The sequence below is a fragment of the Castanea sativa genome, chromosome 11, assembly GCF_040712315.1.
Source record: "Castanea sativa cultivar Marrone di Chiusa Pesio chromosome 11, ASM4071231v1".
In the NCBI taxonomy this organism is placed as follows: Eukaryota; Viridiplantae; Streptophyta; class Magnoliopsida; order Fagales; family Fagaceae; genus Castanea; species Castanea sativa.
Genome location: NC_134023.1, coordinates 56,840,468 through 56,861,332, shown reverse-complemented (window position 1 = coordinate 56,861,332; position 20,865 = coordinate 56,840,468). Strand labels below are relative to the sequence as shown.

Here is a 20,865-nt window from a genome sequence, read left to right as displayed (position 1 = left end):
GAGATACCACTGAAAATTTTAAAACATGATTTCACTTATAATTATAAAATAATGAAATCGTTTTTTGAAAAACAATTTCAATTGTGTATCTTGTACACAGGGTTTGTAATTATCATAACTCATTTTACAATTTTTCTTTATTTATATATATAATTTGATAATTATATTTCATATTGTATTTTTATTCATTTTCTTTATATATAATTTGATCATTATATATTTTATATCAATGGAGTGGTTCAATTCTTGATTCTATCTAAGGAGAAGAGTTTATACGATTTTTTTTTAGTGTTAATTATATGATTGAGTTACAAGACACTTGATAAGTTATCTATATAACAAAAAAAAAAAAATATATATATATATATATATATATATATATATATATATATATATATATACATTAACATGCTTTATAAGAAGAAAGTTAAGGTCAAACATAGCTTTCGTACTTAAAATATAGTAGTATATGTATAGGTGTGGGGTACAAATTGTGCACTTACAATAGGATTTTTGTTTTTTTGTTTTTTGTAGTTTGTTTAGAACTTATATGTATAGATTTTAAATTAGTTTAACTGATACATCTTCTATCCTTAATTGATAAAATATTTTATAGTCAAATTAGGACTAGATTTGAGATTCACCTATTAAAAACCACTCATACAATGTTTTAGCTTGACTCTATACAAGGAGAAATCAAATAAATAAAAAGGAATGGATGTTTTTAACCTGTGATTATGATAATTGCTCTTTATTATTATGTTAAGATACCAATTAACTTTTTGTGTAGACGAGATTTAAATCTTAAATTTTTTGTTTGATAACAAAAAACTTTCCTAGTTGAGTTACTTATTATCCACTAATCATTTTTAAAAGCAATATTTAAGAAGTTTGGATAGGATATGATTGGCCATGCTCTTTTGAACTATTTTATTAAAAGAGAATAGTCGGAATGAATTCGTTTCTCAAAAAAAAAAAAAAAAAAAAAAGGAGGAAGAAATTCTTAACTATTTAAAAGCAATATGTTTCAATTAGCTCTATTCATAAATTTTTTTTTTTTTTTTTTGTCTTGAAATAAGGGATTTGAATTTGAATTTTGCCTGTAACATTAATCAATTGTTGCGTTGAAACAAAAGTAATAAGCTCAAATCCTACTATACTTTAATTTATTTTTTTTTAAAAGCATATTTAAGAAGAAGTTTGGGCATGATATTGTTGGCCAAGCCCTTGAATCCTTCTATTAAAATAGAAGAACGAAACCTGTGTATTTCTGGGCTTTTATTTCTGGCTTCACCTATGAGACCCAAAACATTCCAGACAAGGCCCATTTTAGCGACTAAACGTATAAACATTCAATGGGTTTGTTAGCCTGATACAGCCCAGGGCCCAGGATAGCATAAGCCACCAGCTGGGCAACCACACTAGTTTTTTATTTTTATTTTTTTTTTGAGAAACACAACTACACTAGTTAAAGTACACAAAAGTCCCTAGTATTTTTTTGGTTGAATTTGGTCCAAGCCCAAGGAAAATTCAAAATCAAACCCAAAGGAGGTTTGATCCATATGGGTGGTTATATGTTTTTTATTTTTATTTTTTATTTTTTTTATATATAAATAATTTTAAAGACACACCTAATCGCACACCCAATTTCATAACTTTCTGATTTGTGAGTTTGCAACCGAGTTACTCTCACATTTTTCTACAATCCGTCATGGAAGACCAACCAATTCAACACCAAACCTAACATGTTCCTCTTATGGCTTAATTGAGATTACTTTGGCCTAACTTTGTTTCCAAAAACCAAGTAATAGGTACTGTTGAATACCCCATGTAAAAGAAGAGTGCTTTGCTTTATACTTTGCTTTAAAAAGTAAGCAAAGTATTGAGGCATGCTGACCAAAGCACCATATCAAATAATACAATGGACACAACTTGTTTCGTAACAAATTTCATAATTGTTGAAGTAATTGATTTGAGTGATGGACATAACTGACACTTGTGAACCTATTAATTTTTATCCACCAATCACAAGATCACTTCAGTAATTGTGAAAATTATTCATTAAAAAGAAATTATATCCATAGCATTAATTACAAATGAAAGAAAGTTTTATATCCCAAAGAAAATAGATAGTATTATTTTGCAAATTCATGTTTGGCTACTCTGATGGATAAAAACTATCCGTTAGAGCCAAACACAAGTAGCAAGAAGACAACATATGTACAGTTCTCTTTTATATCTTATTGGCTCATCCATTGCCTTTGCAAAGATGAGTGGATATGGCAATAACAAGCCTCACCCTCAGCAGCATGTGCAGCTGCACTTGGCTTCAAAGCTCAGCGCCACCGCCTCCGCCTCTGCCTCTGCCTCGGCTGAGGATTTGTTGCTATTCTTCTACTCAGCACTCTGTTCACAAAACCTTGACACACATTCACAGTTCTGGTGTCATAGCTTGCCTTCGTGCCAACAGGTCTCTCTCTCTCTTATTATATTTAGGGACTGTTTTGTTGTGTTATACTCTTATTAATGGCTTAGTTACTGTATCTTTTCTCTCCTTTTGGATAGCGCAGAGCTGGCACTGAAAGCTGCACGTGCTGCACTTTGTGGCGGCATCTCAGTTGTGAGTCTTTTTTTTTTTTTTTTTACAAATTTTTCTTTCATCTCTTTCATAAATTGAACTAGAGTTTCATGTCAAGTGAACTGTGTTAATAATTAATGAATCACACGCGTAACAATCACGACTTCTAAGACCCAACTTTTATTATATAAATATTAACTAACTAAGTAACTTTTATAATCTTAAAAGTTGATTCAGTTGCATTGTTTTGGACAGTCTAGAAGAACTTATTGCACCCACATTGCTTATCCCTTAATCTATGGATTGTGATTAGTTAGATTCTTTCCGTTACTTAAGGTCTCTTGGGAAATTTTTGCATTGTTGATTGGGGAAATGTTCGCTTTATGTTAATCATTTTATAAAGAGATACAATGGTAATTTATTCTTATTCTGCAATTAGTTGCAGTAGTCCTTGATTGTATGAAAGATGGTTTCTGATTTGTTTCTCTTTCTTGATATGTAGCTGGAGATTGTGATGTCTACCCCAGGTGTATTTGAGGTTGTTTAGAATGCAATCTTTTCCAATTCCCCAATGCAATTGGCTTCTTGGGCTTGGGAGTTAATGTGCTTTCTTTCTCTTTTGCATAGGTTCTTCAGCAGCTGGTGCAGGAGCATCCTACTACAACCTTAGGAGTAATTCTCTTCATAGCTTCTCTTGAATTTCTTAATATATCATTTATGTTCAAATTGACTGTGCTTGACAAAAATCCTTGCTAAAGTCTATGCTTGTCGACATAGTTATCTGTGCATGATCTATGGACAAATTCTGTGCTTGTTTGGAAGGACATTAGACTGGTGTTTCTCATTTGTTGGATGTTATATGAACATGTGAGCTTGATTTATAATGATCCATGATGAGCTAATTAGCTTAATTACTAGTTATCTGACAAAATGCTATAACAAATTGCCCCTTTTAGATATTATCTTTAGGCACTTTCATGTAAATCCAACTAGATGCAATTTTAAGTTCACAATCTGGTTTTGGATGCATGTGGATGGGTTTGTTTGTTGTTGACATACCATAGATAATTATAAATAGAGAGCCCAATTTTGATTTACTATCTGTGAAATAAGAATAGGTCATAACTACTTGGAGGACTATCAAAAACTATCTTCGTAAGACTTTGCATGTTTTTACTGTTCCATCTTCAATCAAGAGAAGTCATAGAAAGGTTCCATATATATATATCTATGCAAGTACTGCTTTGCAAGAGTTTTCTCATTTCTGAAAAATATTAAGTATCCTGCAGGTTGGGACTGTTTTAAATGTTGAGGATGCCAAAAATGCAATAAATGCTGGAGCCAAATTTCTAATGAGTCCTGCAATGGTGAAAGTATGCGTTTTGAATTCTGCAGTCTCATGCGTTTTAAACCATTTTGCCCTTTTTAGTGCTCTTCATGATACTTGTAACTTTCTATCTTGAATTTAATCCTAAACAAACCTGTTAGAAGACATCACTAATACTGCTTCTTCTGTGTACTCTAAACATGCTTGTTGGCTGTCAGGACATTATGGTTGATGCCCAATGTGGTGAAGTTTTGTACATACCTGGAGTGATGACCCCAACAGAAGTAAGGCCATCTTATAAAACTTAAAACACTCTTTTCATTTCTAAGCTTTATAGCGTTTGTAAAAATTTTCTTAACGCACTTGACTTCTTATAATGTTTATCTTGTTGGACACTTCTATTTCAGAGTTATTTTTTTCTACTGTTCTGTTTGAGATTTGAAACTTTTGAGTCAGAAGGAGAACTTAAAACCTGATTGTGATTTACAGATATTGTCTGCATATGATTCTGGTGCCAAAATTGTCAAGGTGAGTCTTGACATGTTCTATGATGTTTAAGATTGGGCAGTTCATATGGTAGCCACTGTCCAATGCCGTATGCACCCGACTCCTTTTTTTCAAAGGATATTAATGTGAAAGCTCATTATTTATTTGATATCCTGTTTCCACCAGTCATTACGGTTGCTAGGTACACAATTATGGTAAATGTCCCCAATTGATCATGAACTTCATTTAAACATATATCAGTGCTTGAATAGTCATGATTTTCTTTTTGGTTCAAAAATAAAAGTCATCTTTCTAAATGAAATTATATAAAGTTATGCAAGCTACAATAATAAGTTCTGTAGCTTAGCTTGCTGAGTTAGAATAAGATATCAGTGGCAATTGGATCTAAATTATAGTAAACTGTTTTTCTGAGAGGAGTGTGCATCTTCATTTCTCCTGTAACCAACTTGGATTCAAGATTTGTTGTTTTAATTGGTTCATCTTGTCTCAAATCTACCCTATCTAAATTTAATCTTTCAGTTTTCTATCTTGTGAATTGATCATGCTTTAGACTTACCCAAAAAAGATCATGCATGCATGGGCTCTGCTTCCTTGAGTTGGCACCTTGGACCCGGTTAGTGTTTTTACCACAGAATTTTAAAAGAACTTCTGTGCCTTGAAGTGGTCTTTCTTGTTTTAGGTTGCTCTATAAAGTTTATCCAGCCCACATTGTTCTTCTGTACACAATTTCAGAGTGATATTGGTGTCTATTTATTTTAGTCTTATAATTAAATTCAACTGTTAATTCACTAGAGTAGGCATACTTTGTTTCACAAAGCTTCCATTCAGATAGTTGAGAGTTTCTTTTTTATATTGGCATTATGTAGGTTACTTACACCCCTAAATACTGGCTCATAAGTCATAAATGCATTCTTCTTCGTCAATCTAAAGAATCTTCATAAGATTTGCACAGTGAAGAAAGTATGGCTTAGTATATGATTGGTTCTTTCAAACATTTGTATTCTCTATGATTGGTTCTTTCAAACATTTGTATTCTCTAGTTTCTTCACTAAGAATTCTGGGATTTTATACTGTTTGGATGTCAGAAAATAGTTCATCTATAGATGTACCTTATGGATTTATTTTTCTTCTACTTGGTGGACTAGGTTTATCCCGTCTCTGCACTAGGTGGTAGTCGGTATATTTCTGCACTCAAGAGGCCTTTTCATCACATCTCAATGGTTGCTTCTCAGGGCATAACAATAGGTTAACTTTGTCTCTGTCCTGTATCTCTTAAAGACTCACTACTGTAATTTTTGTGTTCATGCTCAAAAGTAAGAAAGATTCAAAATTCCACCCTTCTGCTATTTTTATCCAAGGATAAGAAAGAGAGATGATTTTGCACCTGGGAATTGCATTCGTATCCCTCCATTATCCAAATTGTTCTCATGGCGAAGACATTTATTGGGAGTTCATTCAAACTTTAAAAAAAAAAAAAATTCAAATGCGTCTATCAGCCCTTCAAATAAATGAAAATCATGCATAAAATAACATTTTCTTGATTCATGTGTACTTTTCATAGATTGAAATTCAAACTTGCCGTATTCTTGGAACATGTGTTTTTGGAGAACCTAAAGAGACATTATGTTCAGAATTATTTGTTTAGTTGATATGTTTTATATTCTTATTTTCTGCGTGGTGCGTGCAATGTGATGTTATCTGTTTTCTAATCTGACACAGATTCAGTCAGAGAATATATCACCCAAGGAGCATCAGCAGTTGTATTATCAGATGCCATATTTGATAAGGAGGCAATTAGTCAAAATAATTTCAATGAAATATGTCGACTTGCACACTTTGCAGCTTTGCAAGGCAATGAAGCATTAGAATGGTGAGATCTTTTGTTGTCTATGGATATTGCTTGGTTTTGTCTTTGCTAGACTATTATAGCTGTAGCGTTTGTTTGAAGTTGCCAATGCTACTAGCTTCAAAATTTTAAAAGATCAATAAAGAGTGAGAAATACAAGACTAAATAAAACGAATGCGATTTGTTCTAAACCAGATATGCTGGATCTAAAAGGTACACCTGTCATGACAAACCTTTAAAGTCATAACTGCTAACCCACGAAATTGTAGGAAAAATATTTCTTCATCAATGTGTGATATGGATTTTATGTTCGAATGCAGACAGAAATTTCATTTTTTAAATCCAATGCTGAATTGATGACCTACGCATAAATTAAGAAAAATGTGTGGCATATAATTTCTGAGTAGCAGGTTATTGGTTTTGCAACATTCTACATAAATAGGTCAATTAAAATTTTAGTTATCCCAGAGTGGATTGAAAATCTACCTTATTTGCCACCATACTAGGTTTTCACTCATAAATATTCATGTTTCTCCTGCCTAAGTTAACTTTGATAACTTCATATCAGTATTGTGTTAGAAGATGCTTTTGTGCAACTAAATTTAGTTAGTGAAAATTTTGTTTTTCATTTTTTATATCTCTTTCTCATGAGCTTGTTTGTGGTCAAGAAACCATGAATTAAAATCCTTTGTTTTCATGGTGCTGCCCTCAGTTTCTACCAGTGTAATAGTGGAAGATTTAAATAGCATGATGATGACTTATGGCCATCATAAAGTTAATGCATCATTTCTATTTATTAAGGTATATTGATAGTTAGTATATGTTTAAATTGTCCATCTTGATAAAAGCTCCCTCACAAAGAGTACTAGGTTTAATTCGACTCGCACAAACGAAAAATAGAATAAAACACTTCAGCCTACAAACCAGAACAACCCGATTTACAACTAGGTTGGTTGACTTGGTTCAGTTCAGCTATATGATGCTTTGACTTTGATCCTTGATTATGGAATAATGACCATTTCTGTGTTAATTGATTCCTGGATTCTGATCCAACTTGATCTGAATGTGTAGCTCCCTTTCCTTTTTGAACCACCAAAATAACAACAAAAAAAGTCGCATATGGTATGCAATGAACTTTGACAGCTTGAACTCTCAGCTTTTCCAAAAAAAAAATCTATTACACTTTGCATACATTTCACACATGGGGCCAGGGAAAAGATACTGTGTGATTCTGAGGAACATCCCATATGGTAGATAATGCTTTTGTCCATTAATGATTCTGACTGATTTGTGTGTCACGCTGATGCAGGAAGAAAAGGAGCACGCTAAACTAATTGCATCACAAGTACCCCAAAAGTTTCCTTTGCATCACCTACACCAGGGTTAAAGCATCAGAAATTTTTGAGGACAAAACTGATGCATATACGCAAGAAATACTTAATGGATACCTACTAGACTATTGAGGTAAAAGATCAGCCCTTCATTGTTGTCTCCATTGTTTGTCAGCTGACATGCTAAAAATAACATGGAATGTGGTTTGGAGCTGATACATATCTATACTGCTAGGAAACTGAGACCTACATGATCACATCTTTGTTATGTTAAATTTTGAAATATTTTTGGCACTATGCTCATTATCGTTGTTTTCATTATTATTGTTGTCATCACAACCATCATTATCATTATTTGTACTCAGTTTTTCTTCATATTTTTGCCGATTAATGACTATGAATAAAACCAGGCAGACTACCCTTGGATATCTATTCTGAAGACCTGAAAATTGAACTTTGAACTGATTTATTAGCTTGTTGGTAAGGTCGGTTAAGTCGACATTACAGTGTAGACATTTGGAATGCATTCCCCCATCCTCTCAAGTGGTGTATTTGGAGTGAGATGCTTGGAATTTCGAAATGTGGAAACATCAGTTTTGGACTTGAATCTCTCATTCCTTGGACCTTTGTTTGAGTGGATGGCAGACATGAGCAGTATCTTTGAGTAGCATGATCTTTGTAATTTTCTTTCAAACTGTTGGCGAATCTCTTGTATACTTCTTTTGTACTTGGGTAGTTGGGTTATGCTACTTTTATGCTCTTTTAGTGAATCATTTACTTGGGTACTTGGCTTTGTTTGCATTCCAAAATCACTAATTTCACACCACTTACTCGGCTTCTATTAAAGTAAGCATTTTTGGAGTTTGGACAATAATGCAAAAATTATGCTAAATATTTTTTCTGCAATACTAATTTTAAGTTATTCTACATTATCCAGAATAAGGGAAATATTTGCATCATCTGTAAAGTACAGATTTCAATCATAAATTGGAGGAAATGATGACAAAAGTTGTGTTTAATTTGTAATGTTTATTGATTTTTTAAAAAAATTATAAAGCTGTAAGTTGATGTCTACACTCTACAAGGTTTATCAGCTAACCTGTTTTGGCCAAGAGTTCAAGTTCTCGAAGGTAACAGGATAAGGACTTTTTGTTGTTTTGATAAGTGATGTAGGACACGGTTTAATATTTAATTTTAGTATTTTTAAATAATTTTTGTTATTTTAGGTTTAGGTTATTTATTTCCTTTTTTTTAAATGCTTTTAATGTTGTTTAGTCAAATTAGCATTTTAAACGCAGTGTCCATTTGAGATCTGCTTATTTTGTTAAAACAGAAAATTTTGTGCTGAAAGTACTGTAGATAAAGGTAAAAGTTAGCTGAAATAATACAGTAGGACACATAAATAGTACCAAGAAATACAGTGGGACCTATGAATAGTTGCAAAAATAAGCTGAATTGTAAAATAAGTTGGCAAAAATAATTTTTGTCAAACGCACATGCATTGTAGCCTCCAAAGGCAATTCAGTTATTATTTTATTATTAATAAAATACAGACTTTTTGTCGAATTTTTTCTCTAGTGGATTCATATTTATCATCTTGTGGTTTCAAGGAACCCCTCTTGGATTCGAGGTTTACTGCCTATAAACTAATAGTTTAGTTTCTATCCATCAAAGAGAGTATCATGTGCGCTTTTTTTAAGCTTCCGCAATTTTAGTTGGTATCAGAGCCTTGACATACCTTAGTCTGATGGCTAACCGACGAAACGGTGACTGCCATAACAACAACGACGTCGACAACATAGTCCTCACTAGGGCTGAGTTCCTCAAGTTTCATGAAGAGGCTCATGATGAAAATCAATAATTTCGTGAAAAGAGTCAGCAAATTATAGGCGAAATCAAGCAAATGATTACTACTTTTCTTGCTAGGAAATCATCTCACAACAACAATGATCAATATATTCAAAGACACACTCCTAACTACAAGAAAATTTCATTCTTTGATGGAGATATGTATAAATTTAATTTTATAGATTGGCTTGATTTGGAAGAGTATTATAATTTTTGGAAAATTTGTGATGAAGAAAGATGATGGCTTGCATCTAATAAATTGGACGATGAAGAAGAGGAATGGGGGGAAGACATTCAAATCGATAGAAAGCGGCGAGGTAAGCATCCAATATGCTCTTGGCAAGGAATGAAAAAGGTATTAATTGATTTATGGTTTCCTAATGCCTATTATGATTTACTAGATTATACAAGTGTTGATTATAAATCTGTATATTCATTTGAAAAGCAATATCGTCAAAACATGAGAGGTCAACCACAAAACCAAAATAATTACGGCCAAGTCCATGTGTCAAGTAAAGGAAAGGGTTTGAGGGTTGAGAAGAAGCAGCCTATTTCCAAAGAAAATTTTGAAGTGGTTAAAAAAGATCAAGACTTGCAACAAGTTATTGAATTGAAGATTGAAGACATCACTTGTCAAAAGTTTGATGAAGATCTTATTGAGAATATTGTGGAAGATCCAATTGAGGTTAAATATAGTGATGAGTCCATCATCCACAACCCCCAAGTTTCGGTTGCTTTGTTGAGGATGACAACACAATATGTTGATTTCCTTGAAGTAGAAAATTTTAATTTTATTATCAACTCTTTGTTGATTGATGTTGCAAATAAATTGACTGTAGATGAGAAGAAATTTTATGCTACACTTTATGAAGAATTCAAGTTTCAAAAACGGATCAAGTTATTAAAGCATTCAAATTATTTGTTTATTTGGAGCGGAAAATTTTAGATTTCGACCATCAACTCGAGGACGAGTTTGTTTCAAGTGGAGGGGTCTGATGTACGACAGGATTTAATATATAATTTTTGTAATTAAATTTTAGTATTTTTATGTAATTTTTTTTTTTAATTTTAGGTTTAGGTTATTTACTTCCTTCTTTTTAGGTGTTTTTAATGTTGTTTAGTCAAATTAGGGTTTTATATTCTTTCGTAGCCGCCTTATAAGGGTTTCTAGGCGCCCTAGGTTTTGTTTTTACTATTTAAATGCATTGTAGCCTCTAAAGACAATTCAATTTTTATTTTATTATTAATAAAATATGCAGATTTTTTGTCAAATTCTTTCTCTAGTGAATTCTAGTTTATCATCTTGTGGATTTAAGGAACCCCTAGTAAATTTGAGGTTTACTACCTAGAAACTAACAGTTTAGTTTCTGTCTATTAAAAAGAGTATTGTGTGTGTTTTTTTTCAGACTTCCGCAACATCAGTAAGTGACAAAAAAATTTCATTAGAAAGAGGAGAAACATTGGACTTAGTACCAAAAGCACTAGACGATTCATACAAAGATGGTTACACATTTTTTTATTTTTGGTAAACAAAGATGGTTACACAATTTATTATTTTATTTTATTTGGTAAACAGAGATGGTTACACATTTAGCTCAATGGAATAGAAGACAGCTCTATAGATGTGGGAAATTTTGGATTGTTCCGCACGATGATATATAGGGTATAATATGTCTTTTTGGATATGATGGCTACAGCAGATTTGGATTTTGGTGTTGGAAGAATCAGGCTTGGCTGATCCTTTTCATCATTTTTAGGAAGAACACCCAATACATACATACATACATACATACATATATATATATATATATATATATATATATATATATATATATAGAAAGACATCATATAATTGGTAGACATCCATATATATAGAAAGACATCATATAATTGGTAGACATCCTTATACGATTAATACTTATTGAAATTGTTTATAAACTACTTATCAACTTATTCCTTTTTCATATAGTAAATATTATGACTTTTTTTTTAATTCCTTCACAAATCAAGCAAATAAATAAAAAAACAAATTATAATTATAATTATATTATTTAAATTTCTTAGACAAAATCATTTTTATTTACAAAATAGATAGAAATTAGGTTGATCAAATGTTTAAAAATTATAAAAATTATTTACTATTAAATGGGTGGACTTGTTTACAAACACATTAATGTGTTGAGTTTGACTTTTTAATAGACAGACTAAATTTGCTAGAAGCGAGCATTCATATCTGCTTACTCAGATATTTAGCTAAACTAATCTAAAAAACATTATTTTTTTCTAGTTTAGCTATCTGTGTTTTTTATACACACACATCAAACTCAATACTTTCTTACTTCATTTAAATACTTATTTTTTCACTCTCCTCTTAACATAGTCAGCCCTAATTGAGCTAATCAATTAGCTACCACCGCACCAAATCATTCGACTACCACTGCACCATAGCCAACCATCATCGAACAAAACCTAGCAACCACTTCCAAAAAACCCAAAACCATCATACAATTGACTCATTTCAATCGCCAATGCCGCCGCTACCACCTAAACCCACAAAACCTAGCAACCACTCCACAAAAACCCAAAAAACCTCATGAAACCAATCCATCCACGTTGATCTAAGCCCAACAATCACTCCTCAAAAACCTCACGCAACCCACACCAATTAAACCCAACCAAAATCCAAATGGACCCAACAATCGTTGCTAATTTGTTATGTTGAGAGAGAGAGAGAGAGAGAGAGAGAGAGAGAGAGAGAGAGAGAGAGAGAGAGAGAGAGAGAGAGAGAGAGAGAGAATGATTTTTTTTTTGAAGTATTAAATTTTGGTGTAGCGAGGAACAATTCCACGATACTTGTGCCATGATACTGTTTATTGTTAATTAAGTGTTTCGAGTTAGTTTGGTGAGATTGATGCGTAAGGTTTTTATGGGTTTTTTTTTGTTATATTTTTAGCATTAGACTAATTTATCTAGTCTAATGCGAATGCCGTAATTCAAAAATCGTGAAATTAAAAAAATAAATAAAAAGTCAGCCTAATACTTTTTATTTTTTAATTACATTGGTCAAACAAACAAACATACAAATTTTTTTTTCCTCAAGAGTAATTCTAGTACCACATAAAATATCACAACTTTTATCACAATTATCTTACGTGTTAAACTCTGATACTTTCATATAGACTCATAACTTTTTTCCTACCACTCATCGCCTCCACCACTACAGTCTGCCACCTAAACAGTTGTGACATTTTATGTAGTGTTACGATTTTTCTTTTCTCGACAGTGGATATGGATATGTCACTGAGGTAGTGCTTAGATATATATATATATATATATATATATATATATATATATATATATGCCCCATGCATAAGCATAATTAGACAATCATCCCTTACATTACGTCAAAGTAATAAAACAGTGACTACTTACAGTTCATACCAAAAGTCTCAAACTCACAACCATGTGCACTTTAGAGAAACGCGGCAACCTCTTCATCCTAACACTCATCGGTGACGATCACGAGCACCGTCTTAGCCCACACCTCATTGACTCTCTCCTCTTCTCTCTCTCCAAAGTCAAGTCCCAATCCATCAATGGCGGCTCCGCTCTCATCACCGTCGCTCGCGGCAAGTTCTTCTGCAACGGTGTCGACGTCCCTTGGGGCCAACCCTCTGCCTGCCTTCGCCTCCACCAAATGGTCGAATCCTTCAGATCAGTCATCGCCGCCCTTTTCTCCCTCCCCATCCCAACCATCGCCGCCGTCTCCAGCCACGCCACCGTCGGCGGACTCGTCCTCGCGCTTGGCCACGACTACGCCCTCATGAGGAGCAATCGCGGCTTTCTGTACATGAGCGAGGTCGATCTAGCGATGACCTTGCCAAACTACTTCTCTGCTCTGGCGAGGTCCAAGATTAGCGGATCGTCGGCTCGACTCGACGTGTTGCTGATAGGGATGAAGGTGAAGGGAGAAGAGGCGGTGAGAATGGGGATCGTGGACTCGGCGGCGCACAATAGTGAGGAGAGTGTGGTGGAAGTTGCAGTGCACCTTGGGGATAGGTTAGCGGAGAGGAAGCGGAATGGTGAGGTGTATGCAGAGATTAGGAAGAGCTTGTATCTGGAGATATGTGGTGTGCTTGGATTGGTTTCGAAAACCATTGTAGCATCATCTAAGCTTTGATAATTAGGCAGAGTTTGGATAGCGCGTTTGCACGTTTCCAATGAGTCTGCTTTTTTTTTTTTTGTGGATCCCGTGTACTGTTCATAGGATCCGCAAATACTTTTTTCAGAAAAATAACTTTAAAACTGAGTCCCACGGTACTATTTACACATTTAAAAATTATTTTACTAAAGTGTTTTTAGTTTTCAGTTATCAGTTTTCAGCAATAAGCGGTATCCAAACAGAACCTTACTTGTTAATATTACTCTGTGACTGTGTTAATAATCTTTGTACTGTAATGAGTAATGTGTAATGACTACCAGTTTAATATTATTTTACTGGACCATTGATGCAATGGTTACTATAGTTGGCTAAAATAGACATTTACCCTTTTCATCAAAACTTTCCAATAAAATGCCCCCTGTCTGAAACTATTTAAGGAAATGTCCCTGTTTTGAAGCTTGATTTTCTAAAAATCAAATTTCAATTTTAAACTCAATTTTTGGACAATTAAAAAAAAAATTGTGTTCAAGTGGAACTTGAGTTCCTCGATTTTCTAAGTTCAATTTCGCTATAACTCAATTGTCCAAAAATCAAGTTTTACATTTGGAACTCGATTTTCTAAAAATCAAGTTTCAAAACAAGGGCATATCTCTAAATAGTTTCAGACAGGGGGTATTTTGCTGGAAAGCTTATGAGAAAGTGGTAAAACCCCATTTTGGCCTACTATAGTTGTGAAAACATGTGACCTTATTTGGTTTCGCATGGCCGCAATAAAGTATAATTAGCAACTTTTACACAATGTTTAAAACTAAAAGAGAAAATATACTTATATTGCCATATCTTTTTCTACCTTTTTATAATTTTTTGTTTTTTGTATCAAGGATCTTTGGTTTGCACTTTGTTAGGCTAAAAATAATTACGGAAATGTTACAAGTATCGTGCAGTGTTTGTTAAGATTTCCTTATATGGGTCTCACTTAAAAAAAAAAAAGTTGTAAAGAAAAGCTGTCAAAAAGATTTAAAAAAAAACTGCCAAAAGCTACCAAAAAAACTATTGTTATTACCAAAAGCTACCAAAATAAATATTGTTAACGAGCACCTTATGGTGCCCGTTAACACAACCCAAATAAGTAATTTCACGTGTGATACCCATATAGGAAATCTAACAAACTAGATTCACATACCCGGTTAACGGAAGGATAACTTCATGTTTGTAAGTGCATTTGCCACTCATGGATTATCAAGGAATAGTTTTTTGTAACTTAACTTAGGAGTTTGTGTGATTTGAATCTTTCTTACTTGTATGAACTTGAATTTTGAATTAAGATATCTACATATTGTGATTACATTGCTTGTTCCTAGGAATGACAATTTTGCCCCGCCCCGCCCTGCTTAACCCAACCCTCCCTGCTTTGCTCCACGCAAGTTTTCTCTACCCCGCAAAGGTGGTGGGGCTAGGAAGGGGAAAGATTTTAGCCCCGCACCACGGGGTGGGGCAGGGATGGGTTTAGACTTTTTAGACCCACCCTGCCCTGCCCCTCCTTGTCCCCGCCCTACCCCACGTTGCTAAGAGTTATAATTGTAAATTTTTCATACCCTAAAACCCTACTATTTAAACAAACATATCAATATTAACTTATTTTATTCTACCTAATGTGGTTCTCTGCATTTATTTTGTTATGTATTATATTATGAGTTTTTTTTTTTTTTTTGTGATTGTCTTATTAAACACTCGGATATATTATTCAATTTTTTCTAAAAATTGATTTGATTTGATGGGATAAATTTAGTTGTAATTTCAAGTATATTCTTATTAATGAAATAGGTTTCATTAAAAAAATTGTCTTAGTTGTAGGGCAAATTAACAAAAAGTAGAGTTTTACAGGGTGGGACAGGGCTTCGCGGGGCCCTAAGAGGTGGGGATGGGACAAGACAAAACCATGCGGGGCGGGGATAAAGACCCCATCCTTCGGCCCCGCCCCATTGCCATCCCTTTGTTCCCTTATTTTTCTTAGTTGAATATTTTGTACTTTTGAAGTCCTATTAGTTTAGGCAGTGGCAGAGCCCATCAATTTAGTGCGAAGTCCTATCTTGCAAGTAGCTCTTTTCAAGATAGTTTGTATTCTCACAAACACGCTTAATGACATTTCTACTATCAAAACAAAATTCAATCCCGCAGAGGATTGTTCATGGAACTCCTGTGCAATCAAGGTTGATAATTCGAGCATTGGTACATATCATTGATTATGTGAATGGTTTTCAAGGGTAGTGAACTTACCTACGAGCTTCTTCTTTTTTTCTTTACAAATACTTCAAGAGTTGAGTTTGCAAGTTTGTATTGGTTCTTATATAATCTCACCATTGATAAAAAAAATTTGCCTACCATTTGAAACTTGTCACAATTGTGAACGTTTTTGTATCTCTAAAATTAATGATTTTTTTCTTCAATTATTCGATAACTAGTCGATGTCCCATGCAATGCACGAATTCCGTATAAATTTATTTTAAAATATTTTATAAAAAAACTATATATTTTTTATTTGAAATTATCTTTATGACCGTGCATAATACTTATTATTAATATTGCTATCTCTACCTTTGCCCCCAACCATGAATTACCTTCCTCCTTAGATTGAAGCTTATGAATCCAAATTTCTCTCCTTTTGCAACTCAATGCTACAATGAGCGACTTGTTATCATTGTAAATCAAAACTCCTACTTTTGCTTTATTCTTTAAAAATAGCTTCATCAAAGTTTATTTTGAAGGACAACTCTTATGGCCTGTTTGGATGTTTAAAAAAGGAGGGGGAGTAGAGTAGAGGGAAGGAGAGTAATTCAATTACCTTGTTTGGGAGTTTTTTAAGAAATGAGGGGGAGGGATTTGAAGGGGTTTCAACTACCTCCAACCCCCTCATTTTTAATTCCCCCAAATTGGAGAGATTTGGAGGGAGAGTAGAACACATAAAATTATTGATAAAGTAAATTACCTAATTTACCCTTATTATATTTATAAAATTACAATGTTAAAAACAAGGGGAATGACTAATTACTCCCTTCCCCCTTACTAATTATAAAAACATCCAAACAAGATGGAGGGTAATCATTCTCCTCTACTCTCCTCCCTCTCTAAACTCCCAAACAGGCCATTAAGAAGAATGCTATTTATATTTGATTGGACAAATGTGTAAAGACAAATAATTATATTACCTAATCCATTGAATTTGACTCTTACAATTCTACATTGAACTTAGTTCTTGAAGGACGGCTTTTTTAAGGAAGTTGATATTTATGCCTAACTGGTCAAATGTTTAGAGAAAAATAATCATATTATACCCAATCAATTGAATCTAACACTTACTATTCTACATTTAAACTTTGTTCTTACGCAGAATAAAATAAATTGAAAAGTTATCATTGACTCTATCTAAAGCATTTAAAGTAATAAAGGCATATTAAAGATTTAAATTGTTTGTCTAATTTAAAACATCATCCCATTTTTTGTAATACAATGGGAAGATCATAATTTTTGTTATACTCTTGATTGCATGTATATCAATTGTTGCGGAAGAAACTAAATATATGAGCAAACTAATATCATAATTCAAATCAATAGTAAAAAATAAAAATAAATAAAACATTTTTGAATATGGCTTAATGCATTCTCACATTTATGGAACAGACAACAAATCAATAGATACTAATTTAATTGATTACACTAATTATAGTTTTAATCCATTGGAGTATGTTGCAAACTTGCAATAACATAAGCGCTTGTTGAATAAAACATCTCTAATAATACAACTTACATATCTCAAGATATGACACTACCATGCTGCCCTTAATGATTCTTCCTGCCAAAATCAATCTTGAGCACAAAAACTTTAAAACTACACATTAAAATTATTAGTTACAATGTAAAATTGGACTGCATGCATTTTTTATATTTTTAAGAAATGCCTTTTTAAATTGTTCTTGGCCATTTAGTAAAGTTCGCTCAATGAGGTAAATGTCAACATACTTAATTTATTTATAGTAGATATATGTTTGTGTGGCTTTTCCTCAAACATGTATCTTCTTGCAATCATCAAAGTGTTCATGATGGCTAAAACTTTTTAAACCTAACAACCTCAATTTTAATATATCTTTACAAAATTGAAGTATAATGAAATGAAGTATTCATGCTTTGCGTGTAATGAAATTGAAGCATTGGCTTAACCCTTATACTAACTTGAAAAACCAAAAAGGAAAAGGACCAATAAAACAATAGTTACGCTCATTGCACTGAAGTTGAAATGATAGATCCTTTTACACATATTGAATACATTGATGAGTTTAGAAAGTTTTATATCTATCAAAAACAAAATGTAGAAACACAAATAATTAGAAAACCCCCATAAGTTTGTTATGTTTAAAATTAACCCAAAAAAAAAAAAAAAAACTAAATTTATACAATCTTAATCTATTAATAGAACTTGACATAAAATCATAATTAGCAAATAAAAAATGGCATAAAGAGCATCTTATTATATGACTATTTCACTTTATAGAGCCCCAAGCCCCAAAAGCCCATAAGAATGATAATTAGCAAACAAGTATATGTAAGTGAAAGAGCATCTTAGTACAATTTAAAAAAAAAAAAAAAAACCATATAGAACCATGACCATTATGACATGAAGCAAGTGGAAGATGAGCATTATTGTTGTTTATTATCTCAGGTGAATAAACATATGCTTTCTTGGAAGATTCATGTGTTCTTGAATAATCTAAATGTTATTTCAGTTTGTGCAAATTATAAAACATAGAATTGGTAATTTAGCAACCGCATAGGAGAAGGCATGTAGTAGTTTAGGAAGAGTAGGCATTTAGTTATAAGGGAAGAGGAGTAGGCATAAACATAAGAAAACCTTTGGACGGAGGAATAAGGAAAACAAAGAGTTTTTGATGATTATCATCCCTCTATCATATCCATTAGTCTTATTTATTAATAATTGAAATCTATTGAGTTCAGTAAAAAACTGATATTGCATCTAATAAGCGTAATAAATTGAGAATGATGTATTTTATGTCAACCAAAAAAATAATAATAATAATTTTTTAAAGAGAGTGTCACTTGGCAAAACTTTATACTCTCTCGCATAGGGTCTTTGCTTTATATATATATATATATATATATATATATATATATATATATATATATATATATATACACATATATATATTGATTGGGTGATAGATGATTTAAACCTTGAAAAACACTAAAGAGGTGTCAACCTTTTTTTTTTTTTAGTTAGAAATTGTTCCACCTTGCAACTTGGCCCAACCTTCAACTTAGATTCCTTGCACTTTAGTGTATAAGAGGTACCACCTAAAGTAAAGAGTTCGGTTAGTGTGAACTAGATAAATTACAAAACTCTTGACTAAAATTATTAAATTTAAGAATATGTTAAGATAACAAGTTTTGATTAGTATATGATAGAAATAGTAGTGGACAGAAGTCAAAAATTACTTAAATGACACTCTCATCAAATCTTGACACCTTAGCATAGTGTAAAATTAGGTATACCTTGGAGTTAATAGAAAAAATAAAGAAGCACTAAAAATTAAAAGGAAAAGTAAAATACTCTCCCTAGAAAGGTTAGGCAATCTTGGCCATTGATCTCAACAACTGGCTCTGCGCGTGCTTAGTGTGCAAGCTGTCAAATTCAACGCATTTATTGCCTGACGCTTGGTGTTTCCGAGAAGCAACAGTAACTTTAGGCACAATTCCCCACGTGCCAAGACCGTGACCATGATCACATCCCCACGGTCTGAAAATGGAATCGTGAGGGGCTATTGTATGGCCCATGAACAAAGGCCCAGCCCAAAATCACAACCTACTCTCTAAAACTGGCCCAGCCCGTCCTGAGTTCGAATCGAATAGTACTGAGCACCCAGTGCGCCGTGGATGAGAGATAGTGCCTTGGGGAAATCCACCTACTGTGCAATAGTTGGTGTTAGGCACGAGTTACTAAGAGGTCATGTCAACAACAAGAAGTGGGTTCTCTCTGACCAGTGATATGATACGGAGGGAAACACTGACATAGGAAATATCCCCTCATCATTACAACCCCACTAAAAGGGGGTTGTAAATGGAGGAGGAGAGGGAAGAAACGGGAGTTGAAAATTTTGGGGAAGCGAGACCTGAGAGTGGTGAGGAAAAACATATCTTGGGGAGAGGGAGAACTTGTTTGTATTTCAAGGAGAGGGCCCGACTGCTTAGTAGCCATCTCTGTTGAGCCAAGATCAAGAAAGTTTGGTGACAAAGTAACACTAGAACTCCATCAGGGACTTGTGCAACCACTTCTTGGATCTCTCACTGTGGGATAACTCAACCCATAACACAAGTAAATTGTGGGTCTTGGCCCAAAAGCCCAAGGTTGTTGGGAGTGGACCACCACAAAGCTATACTCTTAGATAAAGAGAGATGCAATAAATTTTATTTTTTAATTTGAAATATATAAAAAAGAAATTAGAATTATGTCGTTTTGATTGATTGAACGGTACAAATTGGATAGAATCAGACAAAGAAATAACTTGAAAATAAAATAAAGCTAAATATCTAAAATGGGGAAAAAATGGGGAAAAAACGAAACTTAAATGATAAAGTTGAAAGAAGATCAAAGTTATAGGGCATACATTATAACTCAACCTAAAAATGATAATTGCTTAAATAATGTTTACTAGTGCGTTTTACGATTTGCTTTATTTTGAATCTTTTGTTTTGTTTTTTAACCTAGCTTTTAGCTTTTTATAACATATTTATTGTAAAAGTTATCAAAAACCATATCATCAGACTAAGACAACAATCAATTTTTAGTGTAAGTAGGAATTGAACCCCAAATCTCTTATACAACCATCAGAGACTTTACCAGTTGAGCTAACTGAAATCCATCGTCCTACATGGATTAATTGCTTTATAGATCCCACCATTCACCAATTTTTATCAACCAACAATCCTGGCTACACAATAAGTTAGTTTTTTCTTCCAAATCGGTCTACTATTCCCTTTCATTAGCTAAATCTAACAGCCCACTATTATTAAGAAAGGAAAAACAACAAAAATACCTATAGAGTGTTCAACGTAATCTAAGGCATTGTTTGATATACTTCCCAATAATCTTAAGGATCAAAAAAATGGATGAGAATTGAATTGATTGGAATTGGAATAAATTAAAATTACCATAGGAAGAAAAGAACCAAGGACCACTCACACCATCCATCAAGGAAG

At 33.1% G+C, this 20,865-nt stretch overlaps 2 protein-coding genes across 7 annotated transcripts; both read left to right on the top strand.

Moving 5' to 3' along the window:
* The first annotated feature begins 2,245 nt into the window (after positions 1–2,245).
* LOC142615255 (uncharacterized) lies at positions 2,246–8,374 on the top strand. 6 transcript variants are annotated; one of them, XM_075787983.1, is made up of 11 exons: positions 2,246–2,470; positions 2,566–2,620; positions 3,081–3,116; positions 3,206–3,250; positions 3,868–3,951; positions 4,124–4,189; positions 4,395–4,433; positions 5,558–5,657; positions 6,132–6,282; positions 7,568–7,722; positions 8,000–8,374. In XM_075787983.1, the coding sequence occupies exons 1-10, from the start codon at positions 2,280–2,282 to the stop codon at positions 7,590–7,592; spliced, it is 792 nt and encodes a 263-aa protein (XP_075644098.1). In that variant the 5' UTR covers positions 2,246–2,279; the 3' UTR covers positions 7,593–7,722; positions 8,000–8,374. The 6 variants fall into 6 exon arrangements, with proteins under 6 accessions (XP_075644098.1, XP_075644099.1, XP_075644100.1 ...); XM_075787984.1 differs by having other exon boundaries at positions 2,272–2,470; positions 8,004–8,374; XM_075787985.1 differs by lacking the exon at positions 4,395–4,433 and having other exon boundaries at positions 2,272–2,470.
* Positions 8,375–12,900: 4,526 nt separating this feature from the next.
* On the top strand, positions 12,901–13,642 carry LOC142614875 (enoyl-CoA delta isomerase 2, peroxisomal-like). Its single transcript, XM_075787520.1, has one exon. The coding sequence runs from the start codon at positions 12,901–12,903 to the stop codon at positions 13,615–13,617; it is 717 nt and encodes a 238-aa protein (XP_075643635.1). The 3' UTR covers positions 13,618–13,642.
* The last annotated feature ends 7,223 nt before the right edge of the window (positions 13,643–20,865 follow it).

Coding starts and splice junctions, on each gene's coding strand:
- LOC142615255 (XM_075787983.1), top strand. CDS start 2,280: ATGGCAATAACAAGCCTCACCCTCAGCAGCATGTGCAGCTGCACTTGG. Junction 2,621..3,080: donor TTTGTGGCGGCATCTCAGTT/GTGAGTCTTTTT, acceptor CTTGATATGTAG/CTGGAGATTGTGATGTCTAC. Junction 3,251..3,867: donor ATCCTACTACAACCTTAGGA/GTAATTCTCTTC, acceptor AGTATCCTGCAG/GTTGGGACTGTTTTAAATGT.
- LOC142614875 (XM_075787520.1), top strand. CDS start 12,901: ATGTGCACTTTAGAGAAACGCGGCAACCTCTTCATCCTAACACTCATC.